The 22,796-nt window shown below is 41.8% G+C and overlaps 2 protein-coding genes across 2 annotated transcripts; both read left to right on the top strand.

Annotated features, from left to right (window-relative positions):
- Positions 1–3,516: 3,516 nt before the first annotated feature.
- Positions 3,517–12,874, top strand: LOC121531807 (charged multivesicular body protein 1a). Its single transcript, XM_041837278.2, has 7 exons — positions 3,517–3,646; positions 5,994–6,013; positions 6,114–6,191; positions 10,914–11,060; positions 11,247–11,375; positions 11,666–11,862; positions 12,584–12,874. The coding sequence occupies exons 1-7, from the start codon at positions 3,640–3,642 to the stop codon at positions 12,603–12,605; spliced, it is 600 nt and encodes a 199-aa protein (XP_041693212.1). The 5' UTR covers positions 3,517–3,639; the 3' UTR covers positions 12,606–12,874.
- Positions 12,875–17,256: 4,382 nt separating this feature from the next.
- Positions 17,257–19,732, top strand: LOC121531808 (P3 protein-like). The gene has a single exon (XM_041837279.1). It carries the CDS (start codon positions 17,856–17,858, stop codon positions 19,254–19,256), a length of 1,401 nt encoding a protein of 466 aa, XP_041693213.1. The 5' UTR covers positions 17,257–17,855; the 3' UTR covers positions 19,257–19,732.
- The last annotated feature ends 3,064 nt before the right edge of the window (positions 19,733–22,796 follow it).

The following is a 22,796-nucleotide window of genomic DNA, read 5'->3' as shown; positions in this document are numbered from 1 at the left end:
TGTTTAATTTCACCCAAACACATACCTATAAATAGTAAAACCAGAGAAACTTATATTTTTGCAGTGGTCTCTTCATTTTTTCCAGAGTTGTATATGTGTGTATATATATGTACAGTGGGGAGAACAAGTATTTGATACACTGGCGATTTTGCAGGTTTTCCTACTTACAAAGCATGTAGAGGTCTGTAATTTTTATCATAGGTACACTTCAACTGTGAGAGACGGAATCTAAAACAAAAATCCAGAAAATCACATTGTATGATTTTTAAGTAATTAATTTGCATTTTATTGCATGACATAAGTATTCGATCACCTACCAACCAGTAAGAATTCCGGCTCTCACAGACCTGTTAGTTTTTCTTTAAGAAGCCCTCCTGTTTTCCACTCATTACCTGTATTAACTGCACCTGTTTGAACTCGTTACCTGTATAAACCTGTCCACACACTCAATCAAACAGACTCCAACCTCTCCACAATGGCCAAGACCAGAGAGCTGTGTAAGGACATCAGGGATAAAATTGTAGACCTGCACAAGGCTGGGATGGGCTACAGGACAATAGGCAAGCAGCTTGGTGAGAAGGCAACAACTGTTGGCGCAATTATTAGAAAATGGAAGAAGTTCAAGATGACGGTCAATCAACCTCGGTCTGGGGCTCCATGCAAGATCTCACCTCGTGGGGCATCAATGATCATGAGGAAGGTGAGGGATCAGCCCAGAACTACACGGCAGGACCTGGTCAATGACCTGAAGAGAGCTGGGACCACAGTCTCAAATAAAACCATTAGTAACACACTACGCCGTCATGGATTAAAATCCTGCAGCGCACGCAAGGTCCCCCTGCTCAAGCCAGCGCATGTCCAGGCCCGTCTGAAGTTTGCCAATGACCATCTGGATGATCCAGAGGGAGAAGGTCATGTGGTCTGATGAGACAAATATAGAGCTTTTTGGTCTAAACTCCACTCGCCGTGTTTGGAGGAAGAAGAAGGATGAGTACAACCCCAAGAACACCATCCCAACCGTGAAGCATGGAGGTGGAAACATCATTCTTTGGGGATGCTTTTCTGCAAAGGGGACAGGACGACTGCACCGTATTGAGGGGAGGATGGATGGGGCCATGTATCGCGAGATCTTGGCCAACAACCTCCTTCCCTCAGTAAGAGCATTGAAGATGGGTCGTGGCTGGGTCTTCCAGCATGACAACGACCGAAACACACAGCCAGGGCAACTAAGGAGTGGCTCCGTAAGAAGCATCTCAAGGTCCTGGAGTGGCCTAGCCAGTCTCCAGACCTGAACCCAATAGAACATCTTTGGAGGGAGCTGAAAGTCCGTATTGCCCAGCGACAGCCCCAAAACCTGAAGGATCTGGAGAAGGTCTGTATGGAGGAATGGGCCAAAATCCCTGCTGCAATGTGTGCAAACCTGGTCAAGACCTACAGGAAACGTATGATCTCTGTAATTGCAAACAAAGGTTTCTGTACCAAATATTAAGTTCTGCTTTTCTGATGTATTAAATACTTATGTCATGCAATAAAATGCAAATTAATTACTTAAAAATCATACAATGTGATTTTCTGGATTTTTGTTTTAGATTCCGTCTCTCACAGTTGAAGTGTACCTATGATAAAAATTACAGACCTCTACATGCTTTGTAAGTAGGAAAACCTGAAAAATCGGCAGTGTATCAAATACTTGTTCTCCCCACTGTGTGTGTGTGTGTGTGTGTGTGTATATATATATATATATATATATATATATATATTTATTTGCGAGAGACAAAAACATATGGGAGATTGGAAGTGATGCAGACAATTACATTGATGGAAGTTACAATCTATCTGCAATATTAAAGCTGATCTGCCCCCTAAAAAATAAAAAAATAAAAAACATCTCACAGCAAGAACTGGCAAATCTAGTGCAGTCCATGAGGAGGAGATGCACTGCAGTACTTAATGCAGCTTGTGGCCACACCAGATACGGACTGATACTTTTGATTTTGACCCCCCCTTTGTTCAGGGACACATTATTCCATTTCTGTTAGTCACATGTCTGTGGAACTTGTTCAGTTTATGTCTCAGTTGTTGAGTCTTGTTATGTTCATACAAATATTTACACATGTTAAGTTTGCTGAAAATAAACGCAGTTGACAGTAAGAGGACGTTTCTTTTTTTGCTGAGTTTATATATTTAGTCTCTCTGTGTTTTCATAATTTTCCGTCAATTCGCAAGTGGCTGAATCTCACAAGAGATATCATCAGAGCGAGGGAAACAGCGCCCCTCTGTCTCAGTATGTGTAGCCCATGTATCTGATGCTCTCTGGGCCAAAAGAGTATAACATGTTGCTGCCGTAGCATTTCATTGATTGATGCCAGCAAGCATTTGGCCTCCCTTGATAATCTTTTAAAATAAAATAATTAGCCAATCAGCGTTGAGCTGAGCTCAACTGAGGGTTGTCCTGGTGCAGCAAAATGCCCCCCAAGGGAGGCCAGTTTGGATTTGGCTTCAGACCAATCTAATCATTCTGTTTCTGGTCTACTTGTGTTGATGTCCTGCAGTAGTTAGCTTGCTAAATCGGCCCTTTCCTGAGCCATGTATGGAGATGGGGATTTGGACTTCTCTGTACAGGCCAATGATTATGACGGCGATTCTGATCTAACCATAAATGTATATGTTGTGCCACTGGCCTGAGAACATTGAAGTTCAGTTTGTAGCCTAGATGTAGCCTAGTATGCTCACGTTAACTAGCTAGCTAGCTAGCTAACTTAGCTGGTTCATTGTTGCCCAATGCGAGGAACTTTGGCTAGCAAGCATTTTAGCTAGGTAGCCTATGACAACAAAAACTAAAAGTGTACTGAATGACAGAGCCATAGACCGTTTTGCCAACATGAAAGAGAGGAGGATGGCATTGGCGTTCAACTAGTTTACACGTAGGGTGGGTTAAAAAAAACACACACACACACAGAAATTAGTACCATGGACAGCCACATTATATTTAGCAACATTGATTGGAATAAATTGTTTTTGGTATCTTTAAATTTGTTTTCAGTGTATTAAACTAAGCATATATAGCCTTGTTGAGGAACAATACAGCTGCTGCTATTCATTCATTCATTTGTTTGTCAATTGTCATTTTATGTTTTGAAGTATTTGATGACCTGAAATACTACAGTTATTTTTAGGTACACAAAAACATTATTTGCAGGGATTGAAATAGTTTTTGTATGTTTTCAACATAAAGAAAACCAATAGACTAGTCATTTATTTGTTTAAGAAAAATAGTAATGGATAGCAACACCCAAAAAGGTAGTCTACACTGTAACTTGGTATAATATTTTCAATAAATCATGCATTTTTCACCATGTATGCTTATGGTCAGGATTTGATTTGGGGAGGTTGATCCTGTACCTTGGCTTGGAGAGCGGATTACAAGGGGCTAAAACAAAAGCAACATTTTGTCATGTGACAGCCAATAATGGCCTCTTCCAATTTGGCTTCAGCAACAGAAAAGCCTCTCTCACGTGACCCGCTCTGAAACAGGAAGAGGATCTTCATACACGGAAATCTAAACAATAGGACAATTAGCTCATTTGCGAAGTAAACGTTTTTTGTTTTTAGTTTAGTGGAACTCAAAGACACGCGGACATGGATGGTAAGTCGTTTTCGACTTTTGATATGACGAGATTGTCATCTTAAGTTGATCTATGTCGCGCTAGCTAGCCGACATAAGCTAGCACAAAGCTTGGCAGCCAGTTGGTGAGCTAAATCACGTTTTCAAGTTTTAATACCACATGCACAAGTACAGTGAAATGCCTTTAATAAATGTTATGAGTTTTTACCAAATATACATGTTTTTAATAGATAGCTAAGTAAGATACCCACTGTTTGGAGTTACATGTAGTCTCCTGTAGCTCAGTTGGTAGAGTATGGCGCTTGCAACGCCAGGGTTGTGGGTTCGTTTCCCACGGGGGGCCATTATGAAAATGTATGCATTCACTATCTGTAAGTCGCTCTGGATAAGAGCGTCTGCTAAATGACTAAAATGTCAATGTAAACATGATTGGCTCGACTGAGTGAAACGAGAAGAGGTGGAACTCATAGGATAGCATGCAGCCTGTTTGGGGGAACTGCCAAATGGGAGAACCTCGTAAATGACGTCCTTTGAGAAAGCAAGAAACAGATGTATGTCAGGAGAAGTGCAGTATTATCATAAGGATACGTATACTTGGATGACGGAAGAGGAATGGAGGGAAAAAGAGAGGCAGAGGAGGTCTAAGAGAGAGAGGGAGGAAGACTGTGAGCTTGAGTCGGTAAAAAAGGGAGAAGGTTTGTTAAAGAAGAATGGTAGGAAATGTAAGCAAAGTGAGGTGAAGACAGGAGGAGAAATGGAAGTGAATGAGGGTGAAGCACTCAGAGCCCGAGGCTTGCACAGAGGGTCAGGATAAAGATGAGTCTGTGACAGTAGGAATGAAGTTTTTGGAAAAAGTGGACCCTTGCCTTTTGGCTGATCCATTTGGGGTTTCAGCATGGGTGAAAAAAGCGATGGGTATAGTGGAATCGGTGAGGGTAACCAGAAGTGGTCTAGTAATAATTGTTTGTGTTTCTGTTGGTCAGAGGGAGAAGGCGCTCAGAGTTAAACAAATGGGGGAAGAATTGTGAATTGTGCCATTGAAAGGAGTGATTACTGGGGTAGCAGTAAATGTAAAAGTTGACCAGCTGAAGGGGAATATTCCCGGTGTTTGTGATGCTTGTCGTTTGGTGCGAAGCAAACAGGGTGGCGAGAGTGGGGAAACAAGAGTCATTGTCTGTTCTTTTGAGTTTTGAAGTTGAGTCTTTGCCTGACAAAGTGAAGTTGGGATATATAAGTTATCCTGTACGAGCTTATGTGCCGAATACATTACGATGTTACAGGTGTCAAACTTATGGGCATGTGGCAGCAGTGTGTAGGAGGGAGGTTCCAAGGTGTGAAAAGTGTGCAGAAGGGCATGAGACAAAGGAATGTGTAGCATTGGGGAAAGTAGTGGTGTGCTAATTGTAGGGGTTCCCATGGGGCTGGGATCAGAAATGTCCCGGGCGAGAGAGGCAGGTTGAGGTTTCAAGGGTAAGAGTAGTGAAGAAGTTGTCATATGCTGAGGCAGTGAAGAAAGTAGAGGAAGATGGGTCAAGGGGGAGGAGTAGTAGATATGTACCAGTACAGAGGGATAGGCCAACAAGTGATATATGTTTCAGTTAGATTGGATTTTTTGCATTTATAGCAATGGTTATTAATTGTACTGCAGGGATGGAATGTAAGTCGAAGAAAATTGAGGTTGTGGTGGCAGCTGCAGAGAGGTATTTGGGTGTGCGAGACTTGACATCAGAAGAGTTACAGGGAGTGTTAAGTGGTGATGTCCCATCATTTCAGGTTGAGGGCATGAGGTAGGAATGAATATATTTAAATAGTGGAGTAGGGTGGTGTTAATTATTAATAATATTTTTGAATTTGTGAGTGTAGTGTTAGATGGTAGGGTATTTCTTTATTTTATTTTTGAAGCAAATATAAGGGTGTTGTACTCCAGTCTAGTAGGTGACTGTAATGCAACAAATTGGATCCCAACCACCGTTAAACCTCATCGAAGAAAAAGAAGATACCCACTGCCATGTCAGATGTCACCAGAAACTAAGACTAGTTCAAAGGAGGAAGGTTCAGACGAGTAACGTTACATGGCTGATTTTGCTACACTGTCTGGAAGCCTAGATAGCTATCTAACGTTAACTAGTTAATTAGCTACTTCCCACTTTCATTTATTTCACACGTTATCGCAATGGGAGTACAGTAGAGTTTAGAATTATCAGAAAGCATTGATACCTTACACAATTCTATGATTTAGACCCAGAGATCACTACCCTCAAGCTGTCATATTGTCATTGCACAATGTTAGTGCAAAGTATAACAGGCCCAATGCACTGGGCTGTGTCTGTGTCACCCCTCCCATCCCATTTTTCTTTATTTCTTTCAGACACACTCTTCCAACTGAAGGTATGTAAGAAATTATGCATTATCTTTGTGGAGTTTAAACACATCAATCTTTTTTTTTTTTCACATCTCAAATGTCTGCTTATACTTTTCTCTTTTACAGTTTACAGCAAAACAGCTTGAGAAACTTGCCAAAAAGGCAGAGAAGGATTCAAACTCTGAGCAAGCCAAAGTTAAAAAGGTCAGTAAAGAATGTGCTTTCTGGGACACAAATGTAGGCTAGTAAACAATTGTGTGCAGTAAGGAGAACATATTTTGAAGTGTGAAGGTACTGCCTGAACAGATTTTTGTTTTTTTTCTGCAAAACGTATTGCTATATGGTGTACACTTCTCTACTGAACACAACCCCGGTTCTGGGTTTTAGTGTTGAATGGCGGGAACCGTGTTGCCGAGATTTACCGCCCAAAACCACTCCCTTTTCCCGGGATAAATAACTGCGAGAAACCAGTAAATTATAATAAATTATTTATATGAACAGCATGGCGTGAAATGGAACTGTTAAATTATATGCAATGTCTAAATCTGGCTTTTCTACTGCCTCTTCATGATGAATCATCAACGCTCAGGGTGGGGACAGACAGCCCATCTCAGTATGGAGCGCAGTTCACAATGCATGTAGACCTATCATCTCATCATGGTAACTTTTTTTCTTGTGACAGGTAGGCCTGCATTTGCTGCAGCATAGTCTGTGCTACAGTAATTAAGACCAAATTAGCGTCTAATTTACCCATCTCCACCTGGCGTTTGGAGGTCACCGTCTTTTTTAATTGTAAAGAATATTTTAAAATTGTAGCTGCAGAGTTTTAAACAGCCTATCACTTTAATCATGTTGCTTTAAATCAGTGCACGCACGAGCACTCTCTTGCAGTCTTTCTCTATCTCCATCAACTCCATTCAAATTGCATCCAAAATAGATAATCCTGTCTAGATTAATATATAGATGTCTTAGCCTACCTCTTTCAGGTAATACATTCAATGCGGTATTAGCCTTATATTTGGCTAATTCATGATGGGATATGCATAATAAGCTTCTAACTTATAGCCTGTGCAATATGCACGCACATGTGCTCCGCTGGCCTCTCTCCCTAAAAAAACGTTCCTCAGCTCTTGGAGTCCCATGCAGGAAAAGCTAGACAAGAATAGCTTGCTGGATATAATTTTTTTTTAGCATTTCTTCTACAAATAGACTATTCGAAGACTACTGCAAGCTCTTGTTTGCTGAATGTTAAATACAGCAGCCAATAGCACTCACAGGTAGTTTGAAAGAAGAGCGAACGCGTGATGGTGGTAGGCTATAGCAGTTATTTATTCCGACCCATAACCATTCAATCTTCGTGAAGAGAAGTGAAAGCCTTTTGCATCTAATTCTTATGTTATTCAAGGATGTCATTAGAATGCTGAAAATAAGGACAATAAAACGTATTTAACTGTTGAAAGCGAGGAAGGACTGAATGAAGCAACAATAGAGAGAGAAAGAGGAGGTAGGCTAATAACAGAGGAAATATTATGAAAGGTATATATGCATCAGCCACTAGTTATACAAATAGAGCCTATTATATTTAAAAATTACAATAAAATGTCTAGCCTATACTTGTAACTTTGTAGGCCGCATCGGCTGCACCAGAATCGCATGTTCTCTTCCTACTTTATCCTTGTTTGAACGATGTGCGTAATTCCAGTCCATATAAAACCATATAGTACAGTAATACAGGTCACACTGTATTAGCCTACTGGAGCTAGTTTCAGTTATTTGCCCAAGAGAACATATACAGTGCATTCGGAAAGTATTCAGACCCCTTGATTTTTTTCATCATTTTGTTATGTTACAGGCTTATTCAAAAATTGAACGAACACAATACCCCATAATGACAAAGAAAATAAAGGTTTTTAGACAATGTTGCTAATTTATAAAAAATAAAAAACTGAAATATCACATTTACATAAGTATTCAGACCCTTTACACAGTACTTTGTTGAAGCACCTTTGGCAGCAATTACAGCCTTGAGTCTTCTTGGGTATGACGCTGCAAGCTTGGTACACCTGTATTTGGGGAGTTTCTCCCGTTCCTTTCTGCAGATCCTCTCAAGCTCTGTCAGGTTTGATGGGGAGCGTTGCTGCACAGCTATTTTCAGGTCTCCAGAGATGTTTGATCGGGTTCAAGTCCGGGCTATGGCTGGGCCACTCAAGGACATTCAGACTTGTCCCGAAGCCACTCCTGCATTGTCTTAGCTGTGTGCTTAGGGTCGTTGTCCTGTTGGAAGGTGAACCTTCGCCCCAGTCTGTCCTGAGCGCTCTGGAGTAGGTTTTTATCAAGGATCTCTCTCTACTTTGCTCCGTTCATCTTTGCCTTGATCCTGACAAGTCTCCCAGTCCCTGCTGCTGAAAAACATCCCCACAGCATGATGCTGCCACCACCATGCTTCACCGTAGGGATGGTACCAGGTTTCCTCCAGATGTGACGCTTGGCATTCAGGCCAAAGAGTTCAATATTAGTTTCATCAGACCAGAGAATCTTGTTTCTCATGGTCTGAGAGTCCTTAGGTGCCTTTTGGCACACTCCAAGCGGGCTGTCTTGTGCCTTTTACTGAGGAGTGGCTTCCGTCTCTACCATAAAGGCATGATTGGTGGAGTGCTACAGAGATGGTTGTCTTTCTGGGAGGTTCTGCCATCTCCACGGAGGAACTCTAGAGCTCTGTCAGAGTGAACGTCGGGTTCTTGGTCACCTCCCTGACCAAGGCCCTTCTCCCCTGATTACTCCGTTTGGCCGGGCGGCCAGCTCTAGAATGATGGAGGCCACTGTGTTCTTGGGAACCTTCAATGCTACAGAATTTTTTTGCCACCCTTCCCCAGATCTGTGCCTCGACACAATCCTGTCTCGGAGCTCTACGGACAATTCCTTCGACCTCATAGCTTGGTTTTTGCTCTGACATGCACTGTCAACTGTGGGACCTTATATAGACATGTGTCTGCTTTTCCAAATCATGTCCAATCATATTGAATTTACCACAGGTGGACTCCAATCAAGTTGTAGAGACATTTCAAAAATTATCAATTAAACAGGATGCACCTGAGCTCAATTTCGAGTCTCATAGCAAAGGGTCTGAATACTTATGTAAATAAGGTATTTCTGTTTTTTATTTTTTTATACATCTGCAAACATTTCTAAAAAACAGTTTTTGCTTTGTCATTGTGGGTTATTGTGTGTAGATTGATGAGGGAAAATAATATTTCATCCATTTCAGAATAAGGCTGTAATGTAACAATGTGGAAAAAAGTCAAGGGGTCTAAATACTTTCAGAAGGCACTGTGGAGAGCTACATTTATGAGTTTTATGTTTTTCTGTTGTGCGTAATGTGCAGTAGCCTATATCATATAGGCCTATGTATTGATAACGGCACAATCATTTTGGCTTTTTTTGGCTTGGGGTCATTAAATGTATTTTTTAATGTAGGGCTCATAAAATGTATTTAATGTATGGCTCATCAGGCTCAGGTAGCATCAGGCTTGAATTTTCGATCAAAGTTCTAGTCAAATCCAGACATAGTCCTATTTATATGCATTATAATGGAACATTTGTAAAATACCAGGAAAGTATTCAACTCTAATGGGTAGACAGGGTATGGCTGTTTAGCTAGTGAGTGTATTGTTCATACTTGTACTCAAACGACTAGGCAGGATCAGCGCTCAGTAAACCCCATAGCGTATAAACAACAATGTGAGAATATTTATACAATTTGTGTAATTAAATACACTACACTGCTCGTCAAACATCTAATTCCAAAATCATGGACATTCATTTGGAGTTGGTCCCCCCTTTGCTGTTACTGTATAACAGCCTTCCCTCTTCTGGGAAGGCTTTCCACTAGATGTTGGAACATTGCTGCAGAACTAAGGAGCCTGAACCATGAAAAACAGCCCCAGACCATTATTCCTCCTCCACCAAACTTTAGAGTTGGCACTTTGCATTCGGGCAGGTAGCGTTCTCCTGACATCCATCAAACTCAGATTTGTCCGGACTGCCACATGGTGAAGCGTGATTTATCACTCCAGAGAATGCGTTTCCACTGCTAGACGTTGCCACTTCACAATAACAGCACTGACAGTTGACTGGGGCAGCTCTAGCAGGGCAGAAATTTTACGAACTGACTTGTTGGAAAGGTGGCATACTATGATGGTGCCACATTGAAAGTCACTGAGCTCTTCAGTAAGGCCATTCTACTGCCAATGTTTGTCTATGGAGATTGCATGGCGGTGTGCTCAATTTTATACACCTGTCAGTAACGAGTGTGGCTGAAATAGCCGAATACACTAATTTGAAGGGGTGTCCACATACTTTTGGTGATGTAGTGTAGCTCATGTTAACGTAATAATTATTAGGCATCGTGTTCAGTTGGCGTGGTCCTCTGTAGCTCAGCTGGTAGAGCACGGCGCTTGTAACGCCAAGGTAGCTCAGCTGGTAGAGCACGGCGCTTGTAACGCCAAGGTAGTGGGTTCGATCCCCGGGACCACCCATACACAAAAATGTATGCACGCACGACTGTAAGTCGCTTTGGATAAAAGCGTCTGCTAAATGGCATATTATTTTATATTATTTATAAAGAGGTGTGCTACACATTAACCAGCAGGTGGCAGTGGATGATCATGGTTGAGGCTGCACCGGTCCATTACTGACCAAAGGATTTACACCGACGACCAGGGGCCATATGTGTCAAACCTCTCAGTGTAGGAGTGCTGATTTAGGATCAGTTTTGCCTTTTAGATCGCAATTAATAAGATTACATGGACAGGGGGGACCTGATCCTAGATCAGTACTCTTACTCTAAGATGCTTGTTACACATATGGCCCCTGAACTTGTTTTCATAGGCAACTGAAGTGACTTTGTGTCTATGTTTGTCTCACCAGGCTCTTCAGCAGAAGAATGTGGAAGTTGCCAGAGTGTATGCAGAGAATGCCATCCGTAAGAAGAACGAGGGCCTTAATTGGCTGCGTATGGCATCTCGTGTTGATGCTGTGGCCTCCAAGGTCCAGACTGCAGTCACTATGAAGGCGGTGAGTCTATTCCCTCTGCCTAATAATAACAATGTGCTATCATTCAATTGTATCTCACTCTTTAGTCAAAGTCATATTTCTCTTGACCCCCAATCTCTACCATCTTCTCTATTGTCTACTTTCATAAGCATGCACTCTGTTGTGTGGCTCTCTGCTTGTCTGATCCAGTCTGGCTTTTTTCCCTAGGTCACAAAGAATATGGCGCAGGTCACCAAGGCGCTGGACAAGGCACTGGGTTCCATGGACCTGCAGAAGGTGTCTGCTGTCATGGACAAGTTTGAGACACAGGTCCAGAACCTGGATGTTCACACCTCTGTGAGTGGCACAAGTTATAGAAAGTATTCCTCATGTGCATAACAGTTGTACTGCTGATCGATTTCATTTCTTTAATTCATTACTTCACTAGCCTCTTATTCACTTGTCGCCTTCTTTCCTAAGACCTCTATTTCACTAGGCCTCCTCGACCATTATACTCCTAATTCGCTAACCATCGTAGTTCACTTAACCCTCTATCTCACCATGTATTACTGTACCCTTCTGGATGATCATATATGTCGCATTAATGGTGAAACAACATAAACCCACTCACTGTTGCCATCCTGTAGGTGATGGAGGACTCGATGAGCTCGGCCACCACACTGACCACGCCCCAAGACCAGGTGGATGACCTCATCGTCCAGATAGCAGAGGAGAGTGGTCTGGAGGTGATGGACCAGCTCAGCCAGCTGCCTGCAGGAGCCACCTCACTGGGAGAGAGCTCCTCACGCTCACAGCAAGAGAAGGAGGACCAGCTGTCCCGCAGGTACACTAACAATGCAGCTTTTACTGCTGCTTTCACTGGTTACTGTGGGACATTTGGCTTGTTTTCTAAAAGAAGGAAATGTGATGATGACAAGGGTACCTAAGCTATTCTCAAATGATTTGAGACTGGAAAGTAGTGTAGTTTCTGGCTAGATGTGTTGGAGCTTTGATAGACCCCCTTTTTAATTATGCAAGTGAAATTCTATGCACTATAGAAAACACTTTTTTAAAAATACAATTAATGACTGTTTATAATCAATTATTTATTTGTTTAATAACCCTTTCAAGCAGGGAGTCCCGTTGAGACCAAGGTCTCTTTTTCAAGGGAGCCCTGCATGACAAGATCAGCAGCAATTACCCTAAAAAGTTCCCCAGATACTGAAATCAAGGCAGGAGCATAGGAAACACACAACAAAACAACCACATTCCTCAGTGAAGAGGTCCTCTATCAACAATCTGAATGGCCCGAAAGGCGCCAATGCATTCAATTGTAGGGTATTCTGAACGTTTTTCCATAAGTGAGGTGTGAAGAAACTAAAACTGTTTAACTAAATATGTAGTAACCGATGGCATTTCAAGCATTAGTAACAATGTTAGGTAATGCGGGGTTTTTTGCAAAAGGGCTTTATAAATTAACAGAATGGAATGTTTCAACCTACGCGACGTCATAGGAAAATATTTTCATATAAATCAACAATTGCACTTTTTTCTTTTAATTGCAGGTTGGCTGCTTTGCGGAACTGAAGATATATCTTGGCTATTTGCAAGACAGATGGAGGCTTGACAGCTGCTTGGAAACAGACAGCGCAGAGTTGTGTGATTCTATCGAACTGTTCTTATTGTGAGGACCTAATGAGCCTATTGATTTCCATCCCCACATCTATTTATATACACACTCACACTGTGTTGCTGAAAATACCACCTGAGAAGGCATGGGTCTCTCTTTGTCTCTGTCTATGTCTGTCTATCTCTCTCTCTCTCTCTGTCCATCTCTCTCTCTCTCTGTCCATCTCTCTCGCTCTCTGTCCATCTCTCTCGTTCTCTGTCCATCTCTCTCTCTCTGTCCATCTCTCTCTCTCTCTGTCCATCTCTCTCTCTCTCTGTCCATCTCTCTCTCTCTGTCCATCTCTCTCTGTTGCACAACAATCTATTTTTCCCACCTCTCGTTTTCCCTCTCCCATGTCATTCTTTCTGTATCTCACTCTTGTCTTCTCTCCTTCAGGGCTCCCTCAAATATCCCCCTTGGTTAGTTGTTCTTGTGAATTTCAGTACATTGCCACATGACAAAATCTTTTTTTATGTATATTTGAATGGGAGGGTTTTCCTGAGAATAAAAAAGGGTTTTACAAAATGTATAAATACTATAGTGGAAAGGGGTGTTTTAAAACAGACATATTCATGTAATATAAGCTTGAACCCCTGGCACTTATTGGGTGTTGGATTTCAAATGTTGGTTCTGTTTGTTTTTATATTTAAAATATTTAGGTTTCTGTTTGCTACCAGTCAGGTGGTGTATGATTTTGAGAAAGAAAGTGGAACATGGAAGGAGTATAACACAGGTTTTCTTCAACACAGTGTAATGGGGAGGTGATCCAATTTTTTTAGTGATCCAATTGACATTTTAGTCATTTAGCAGACGCTCTTATCCGACTTCTTCTACCAAACAGACCATCAATATGAATGCTCTGATGTATTCCAACTTTTACACAGTTTGACAACACTAACAAAGAAAGTCAATACATCACACACACACACACACAGTACTTATTCTCCCCAACTCATAGTAGAAATGATCCTTTGACATAATGTAAACATTTACAAAACATCATTAGTTATGTATACTGTACAGGGAGGACAATCCTCAGTCATACATATTTTTTAAGCAAGTCAAATTAACTACTTTTTGTTTCATTATTTTTCTTCAAATCTATTGCTAATTCATGCCTATGTTATTTGCTTTGAATATGTACGCCTTATTAGGATGCAGGTATTTGCGTAGGTGCTTCTCCTCAGTGCCTGAATGAAACTAGTTTGAGTTATAGTGATTGATCCTATGTAAGTTATATGTCAGCATATAACAAGGATGACCCCTTTCTGTACCCATCAAACCAGAGATTTGGCTGCTGTAGCTACAGTAAGACATTTTGGGAATAATTTTCCTTTTTTGTTTTACAGGGTGAGGTTTATTTATACTCCAATGTATATTATCATGTGGAAATAAAATTCCTCTGATATGAAAACTTGTCACTACTAATGTAATTTCAACACTCAGGAAATGACTGCAGCAGATGGCAGCACAAGCAAACTGATATACGTATTGCTTAGTTGAAGATTGCAGCATTTTTAAATGTAACCACAACATGGGTTTAATCCATAGACTAGGATCAACCTGTCTTATTTAGTGATTGATTATTGTTTTCACACACATACATATTTGACTCTTTGCCAAAGTAAGCTCACATACTTCACACTTGATAATTCTCTGTGATGCTGTGACATTTCCTGGTGGACTGATGGTCCTTATATTAGCCAGATCATATTATATAACACCAGTGGAGGCTGCTGAGGGGAGGATGGCACATAATAATGGCTGGAACGGAGCAAATGGAATGGCATCAAACACATGGAAACCATGTGTTTGATGTTGATACATTTCCACCTATTCTGCTCCAGCCATTACCACATGCCCGTCCTCCCCAAATTAAGGCGCCACCAACCTCCTGTGTATAACACGCTTGCCTACATTCATCTAGTGTAAACAGGTCACTGTGTCATGTTGTAGATAACTGTTGAAGTCTGTTTAGTCTTTCAGTCAGAGACAGACTAATTGTTGGATACTGTACATGCCTTAGTGCCTAGCTTCAAAGAAACCTCTAATTTGGCCAAATTGGAACAACTGTCTACAGTACAGTAGGTGTGGGCAGAATTCTACCGAAGGGCTTTTTCCCTGTGTCTTTTGTGAGTTCTATTATCATACCAGAGCTGGGAAACAAAACACAGGGCTGCCTTGTGGCTCTTAACATCAGTCACTCTGCTAAATGTCAGGAGAGCTTTCCAGATCATTAGGTTGTCGGCTGAAATGTTTTCACAGAAGATCTCCCCCTTTTCTTGGAACCTCTGTTTGAGTCATGAGTCAAAGTAGGCCACACTGCACAATAGATAACTGCACTCATCATTAAATTGAAAGTGGCTGCACTCACTATCTATGATAGGTTGAATAGCTGTCTCGCTAAAAATACCGACTGGACTCACTTAACCTTCTACAAAGGAGACACATCATGCCATAAATCCTTTCATCTTATGTGCACTGGCTGTTCTGAGAGAACAGTGGTTCCCTTACATAATACAAATGTTGGTATCACATTTCAGAATTGTATTTGTTGTGTACGAATGTCCCATCAGCAATACTTGGCATCGACCTGGAACTGGATACCGTGCAGTGTGTGTGTGTTAATGGTCACTGTGCTTTGATAGTGAATTTGATAGTGAAATGTTGTTCCTGCAGTGGCCCAACAAGCTTCTAAAGATAAAACAATAAAGGTTACAAAACCTCAAGATGCCTAGTAAGTTCAATGTAGATTTTCAATGGAACACAGTGGATGTTATTCTAGTTCCAGATGTTTGATGTCTGGTGAACTCTAGAACAGACTAGCTTGAACACTTTCCACCCTTCTGCTCGACAAACATTCCAGGTGCTCTCTCTTACATACTGTATAGTAGGGAAAGGAAATTGCCTCATCAAGCCCCCCTGCCCCGCTTAAATGCATTATTTATTGCATAAACCATTTGCATAAAGGAACACAGTTAGTAATACTTTGCTGTGTGTGTGTTTTATTTTTCTATGAAAATTCTGGCTTTTTGACCAGCCAATTAAAAAAATATATACAGTACATATACACAAAACTTTGTCAGATAATAGTTATTATAAATCAACATAAATGACAGGTTAATGTATTTAAATATGTTTATTACACTAAATAAATAAATGCTTGTGCTGCCTTTTTGTCACTTGTGTTATCTATATTTTAGATGACAATTCAGGCTTTCCAGAATGTAATTTGACTATTTAAATGTGCATATATAATCAAAGACCGAAAAAGTTCATGATAATATTAAGAAAATGTTTTAATTAGTTATAATTGACCAGGTTTGTGTAAATTCTATTGTGTGACATTTTGCTATTAACACTAGGGATGCTAACACCAGTGACCGGTAACACTATTAACACTACTCAGTCCCTCCAGGATTTCGTGGGGATTTTGTGTGTTATTTGGGGGGACAAATGCTTGATTTAGCTGCGGCTATTCTGACATTATGCATGGAAATATGCAATGATTGTCAATTTATTTGCAAATGTGCTGACGACGGAAAAAGTTAGTTGACATGTGGCTTGATTTAACCATATTTTGCAGTAAATATGCAGTGATTGGTTGAAATTGCGAGCCCTCTTTTTGTACTGAGGTGATTGATCAGTTTTATGCGATAATATTGAGATTATTTTACTGTTCTATGCGGAAAAGGTGCGGTGATTGGTCAAATGTGCAAGCCCTCACATAATATGCAGGGACTTGTTGATTTCGCAACAAAAAAAAAAAAATGCAATCGCAGAATCCTGGAGAGACTAACTACTCTATTAAACCCATGATGTGACCAGTAATGGTAACACATTTCAGTTAATTACTATAGGTCCCGCCTTGGGCCAATCAGTGTAATTTTGTAAATGCCAGATCTCTATGGCAAAACGCATCATTCACCCAAGTTCCGTCATAATCGGGCCAGTGGTGTCAGAGATATCGCTTGGGTTAGCTAGATTCACATCCCTGAGCATGTGTGCCAAATTTCAACACTGAGTCAAAGAGATCAAGAGATAAAAACGTGCCCGTTATCACGCCACCATGTGGTCGATATGAATGTTCTTGCATATGTTGAGTCTTGACAGTGTTTGCAACGTGTACTAAATTCTGTTACAATAAGAATATCCTTGACTGATTTATATGCATTTATGTGCCAGACCACTCCCACGTGAATGTTTATTGGTCAATAGTGGCAATGTTGTTTTAGGTAATAGTCTGGAAAATATTGCGTTGAGAGACCTTTGTCTATAGATGCCACATATCAAGTTTCGTGAAGATCGGTCATTCAGTGCCAGAAGTGTAGCGTTTTAAATGTTTTTCACAAAACTATAAATGGCGGAAAATACATCATGGCTGACCTTATGGGTCCCTGAGGCAAATTTGTTCCTTGTGAGGAGAGGGACCTATATACCGAATTGATTTAAGGTCAAACGAGGTGAAGGGCGTGAATTTTCAGCGTTTTGCATTTTCAATCTATTGTTATAGGGCCACCACCTGGCCAATCAGTGTAATTGTGTAAATTCCAATATCTGTGGCAAGACCCCGGTCCGTCATAAACCGTGTTTCCTCTATGATGCTGAGAATACAGCCCATATAGGGAAGAAAGAACACCCCCGCTTTTAGATTTTCAGATGTGACGTTGGTGCTTATTTGGTAAGGGAACTAGAGAGTTAACGCTGGGGACTGCTTTGATTGGATTAAGAGAGGATTTAACGAGTGTGTGAGAGGAGAAGCTGGGGAAACGACGGTGGTGACAGTTGCGATCAAGTAAAGACTATAAAAACCGTAACGTGAGGCGAGGGTTCACCGAGGTATATATATTTTTTGTTAGCACGGAAAAAGGAGTCTGGAATCGATATAAATATGACAGTTAATGTTTGCTCGGAATTGAAGCACCGTACAATTCGGATGGGGCGGGGTGATGTTTAAGTTCCGGTAGAAAGAGAGCAAGAACACGAGTGACGCTAAATGGGTAGCAGAAGGAATTTAGACCTGGCTGCATACGTAGCTATTATATCAGGGGATCTGAGAAGTTTTATCTCATTTTGTAAAAGGGAATCAGTTTAAGACGGACTGGGGAGGTCGCAGGTTGGGCAAAGGCGTGTGTTTGCGGCGCCCCTTTTCCCCCTGGCCGTCAACGATGAGGACGCTATTTGTATTCTGTTTTCTCTTCTTGATAAAGAGAGGAGCAGACTGTTCGACGGCGGTTCGGTCCCTGACAGACAACAACACGAACGTGACGGCCGACAGCAGCAGAAGGTATATACAAATCGGGGACGGTACCTCCCAGGAATTTGAGTTTCCCGAAAACACTAAGGGCGTGATTGTAATCTCCAGTCAATACCGGAGCGCCGCAAGTAGGAAGGGCCGCGAGAGCTGGAAGCAGACAGTCAAGGTACGCTCCCTGGATCCGGAGGTTCTTTCCATTCTGAATGTAAGCGACAGTGGGCATACGGGGCCCTTGAAGAGTTACATAATCAGCATACGGTCTGGGTGGCCAGGTCGGGCACAGCTGCTCATCCAGCTACTGGACTTGGACCAGGATTCTGCCCAGGTCGTAATTGAGGAAAGGACAGACTACTCCATCAGGGTGGCGCCTGGCAGTGATGACCCAGCCGCCCAGCTCATACAGTCGGGCGGGCTGTCCCACTTCTCTGAGAACCCTGTCCTATTTGCCTTGCTGCCGCTCATCTTCATCAACAAGTGTGCTTTCGGGTGCAAGGTAGAGGTAGAGGTGCTGAGGGGTCTCCTGCGGAGGCCAGTGCCCCTCATCTTAGGGGTCGCAGGTCAGTTCCTGGTCATGCCACTGTATGCATATGGCCTGTCCAGGCTGGGCTCCCTGCCCAAGGCCCTCTCCCTGGGCCTGGTCATCACATGCTCTGCCCCTGGTGGCGGCGGAGGCTACCTCTACAGCCTGCTACTAGGTGGAGACGTCACTCTGGCCATCTCCATGACGCTAGTGTCCACAGTGGTAGCTGCAGCAGCCATGCCCCTGTCCTCTGCCCTGTATGGCAGGTTACTGGGGGTCCACGCTGCCCTCCACGTGCCCTTTGTCAAGATCCTGGGCACCCTTCTTTTCATTGCCATCCCCATCTCCCTGGGCATGCTGGTGAAGCTACGTCTGCCCAAGCTGACCCGTGTGCTGCTGGCTCTGATCCGTCCCTTCAGCTTCGTGCTCATCGTGGGTGGCATCTTCATGGCCTACCAGATGGGGGCGTCTATCCTGGCCAATGTGAGACCTCAGATAGTGGTTGCGGGGGTGACTGTGCCCCTGTTTGGGCTGCTGCTGGGGTTTGGGATGGGGAAGCTGGCAGGGCTGGCAGTGCCACAGAGGAAGACTGTCAGTATTGAGGTGGGGGTGCAGAACAGTCTCCTGGCGCTGGCAGTTATGCAGCTGTCGTTCCGGCGGGTGGAGGCTGACTTTGCGTCTCAGGCACCCTTTATAGTGGCTCTCAGCAGCACCTCTGAGATGCTACTCATCGTCCTCGGCCACTTCGCCCATCGAAAGTTCTGTGCCCCGAGCGCCCGGACTGACACCTGATTGTAGGCCGAGTTTCTGTTCTGAACCAAACCTGTAGAGGTCCCACAGACTTGGCTACAAATCACATGGACAAGATGAAAACAATCAATGACATTGACACTGTACTTAGGAAAGGGAATGGACATTTACATTTTCTTGAAACCAAAGGCCTTTCCCTTAACTACTTTTTCTTTTATGCCATTTTTAAATTAGATTGTACTGAGAAGTACCTAATGTAAATAGGCAGAAGAGAAATACCTATAAAAGGAAAGATATTTTTCTATCAGATTTCTTTTTTTGTAATTGAAATTATTGATTTGTGTCATGTTTACAAGAGGTCAACGTGTCTTAGGAATGGGAACGGGATTGTTTGTCATATGGTATTTGAAAAGTACTGCTACTGATTGTTTTTTTCTGGATTAAAAGGTGGTTATCTAAGAATCCATGTACTTGAATTATAAAGAGGAGACAAAAAAATAAAAGCATTCATAAAAGCAGCCTTGAGTTTGTCCTAGTCTCTGTAGACATCCGTGTTGTCTCCCGCAATTTTCAAATGCTCCGGCTTGTCACTGTTGCCTAGGGTCTGGTTTTCAAGACTAAGTTTGTCCAAGGAGGATCTTTATTTAAAAAAGGAATCTTAATACTGAGCTGTACTAAAGTAAAGATTGTGCTGCAGCACAGCTGAGCAATATAGCCAGTACTTTTGTGTCTGAGAATATTTGCTTGTGCATATTTGTGGACTGATAGGTTTCTTTGTGTATGCCAATGTGAGAACATTTGCATGTCTCTTTGCAATGTGTATTTGCATTTGTGTAAAAAAGAAATGTATTCATCTAGCTTTACATGTTGTGGTTACCTTTTTTAAAGAGGGTCAAGGTCGAATGTTTGTCAACCTTTTTACTCATGAACTGGAGGTTCTAGTTTACAGGCAAGAAATACTTATTTTTCGTGTGTAGTTCATAGGTCATTGTGTGAGAGAGCATGTTATGACTGAAAGGAACATGATTTTTGGTAGGTGTTGGACTTGAAATATTCGCATACAGTCAGAATCGCTGCCTATGTATTCATGTTCTGGCTAAAGCAAAGCTGACACCTGAGGGGAGGGAGAGTGTTTTATGAAAGGCGTTTATGTAGAAGAGTGCTTTTCCTGTTTATTAAGTATTTTAATTACTGCGTTTTGTGTCCACATTTGTAGTGGGAAAACAGCATTGGAGCTTTGTTTTGGCCCAAGATATGTGAGTGGGCCCTCAGGAATGTAGCACAGTGCTCAGCTCTATGAACTGAACCCAGTTGTTTGGCGTAAGAAGAGGCTTTGTCAATATTGACCTACTTCAACTGCTGTGCGAGGTGGATTTTATTATCCTTTCCTGTAAATGAGAAGGGATAGTTACAACAGGAAATTGATATGACTCCCTTTTCCTGTCAATTATTGACACTTTTCCAGAGCAAGGGGTAAAGTTGCATTTTGATTTTTTATATATATAGTCAGTTGCAGACAGTGAAAATCTGGAATATTTTTTGTGGCAGATTCATTTTGTGTTTTTCCATTACAAAATGCCACATACTGAAAACTTTGTGATCCACTGTAAACACTGGCTGTTTTGTTTTCCGATTGCAACTAACCCCTAAAACTAATGGATTAACACACATTGAAGCCAAGGGTAAAAAATACCACACGGCTTTCTACTAAGAGCATGTTCTGGACCCTACTGTGTAATGTCATAAGCCTTGCATATCAATTACGCTCAGATGCGCAACATATCACCCATTTAATTGATATACCTGCTGTTAGACCTATTTTTAGCTAAAGGTATTTTAAGGATTTCAAGCTTTGTTTGAAAACGATGCACATCCACACACTGAGCTACAATCATAACATTACCAATGGGAGAGTCATCAATTTTGTAAATGCATCTCTCTTTCTCTCTCACTGCCACGCACCCCATCTAATTTTAAATGAAAGGCTCTAAAGCTGCACAGCCTCACTCTCAATGGTAATTTGACCTTTAATAACCACAGATTTCAGACCGACCGAGACACACAATATACTCCCATTTACCTGGTATGATATTTATCTTCTTGGTACTACGGAACCATGAGGTTACTATATGAGCTGTGTGGTTTGTAAAATCCTACTCAAACTGTTTATACATTGTACTTTGACAAACTGCCTAAAGTAATAGTATCACTTCCATTAGGGAAACAGGTGAAAGTACCTGATGTGAGTGCAAGGACAGTGTCACGTCCGCTTGAGTGACAGCTCAGATCGTTTGCCCCAGGTAACAGTGTTCACTGTACTTTACAGGTTGACAGGTGATTTCCTATCAACCAGCTGCAGTATTTAAACTTTCTATGCTGCAGTTTAGTGACACAGTAGCAAAAAACACTTGATGAGACTAATGGGATAACGTTTTAATTAGTTATTTTCACCTCCCATGAGCAGGTTTCCTGCCAGGGTGTCCAGGAACACATAGGCGGAATTCCCAGGAAATCCTAAAAAATATTGTCATTCATGTGTGCATGTATCTCCAGTAGGCCCATTCACTGGAACCACTAACCAGGGAAGATGGTCTGAAGGGCATACAATTCTCTCATCTTACATTAAACTATTTGTGAATCAGGACTGGTCTTATCTGGTCCATCGATGGTATGGATGGATAGCTCATAGTCAAAGCTGTACTACCTTCATGTTGATGTTCTAGCAGTCAGGATATACATTACTCAACAAAGATATGCACACAGAGAAATATTCTGTTCAATGAGAACTTGTTTACTATAAACCAGCATTTCCCAAACTCGGTCCTGGGGACCCCAAGGGATGCATGTTTTGGTTTTTGCCCTAGCACTACACAGCTGATTCAAAGAATGAAATCATCAAGCTTTGATTATTTGAATCGGCTGTGTAGTGCTAGGGCAAAAACCAAAACGTGGGGGTCCCACGGACCGAGTTTGGGGAACCCTGCAAACAATGTGTCTGCTTAGAGTAATGCACTATAGTACCTCTCATTATTGCTGTTGCAGACACTCATCATCCCAGAGACAGTGTAGCTCTAAATGGACTAGTTGGTGCCATTTACCTTCAATGGATCGATCGTGTGCATAAACACCTGGGCCCCAGATCTGCCAGTCGGCAAGAGAGAGACAGAGACAGTGAAATGTTAGCCTTGCCAACCCTGATATGCATTGATCTGTTTGTCCCCTGTTCTGTCTGAGGATATTGATCTTTAGATGGTCATTAGTAATGCCTCTGTTCATTGTGTTAAGATTAATAAAAAATAATTTGCTTTTAGTTTGATTTCTTAAAATACCATATACCTAAATATCAATTATTGCTAGAGGGATTACTGACAGGGTCAACTACTATCTTCTCAATTGGATAGCTCAATCCAGATGGTCTATGATCAATCTTTCCACTATCTGAAATGTAGATGCCAACTGTATTAGTCAATAATTTTAAGACCATAAAAAAAGCAACGTTTTGAGCCTTGAACAAAGCTTTAAATTCAGGGTTTGTTTTTGATTGCCCTGGTATGTGAGAAGTGTGCAGAAGGGCATGAGACA

The sequence above is a fragment of the Coregonus clupeaformis genome, chromosome 19, assembly GCF_020615455.1.
Source record: "Coregonus clupeaformis isolate EN_2021a chromosome 19, ASM2061545v1, whole genome shotgun sequence".
Taxonomy (NCBI): Eukaryota; Metazoa; Chordata; class Actinopteri; order Salmoniformes; family Salmonidae; genus Coregonus; species Coregonus clupeaformis.
Note: the sequence above shows the minus strand (reverse complement) of the source record. Positions and strands in the feature narration are given on the sequence as shown.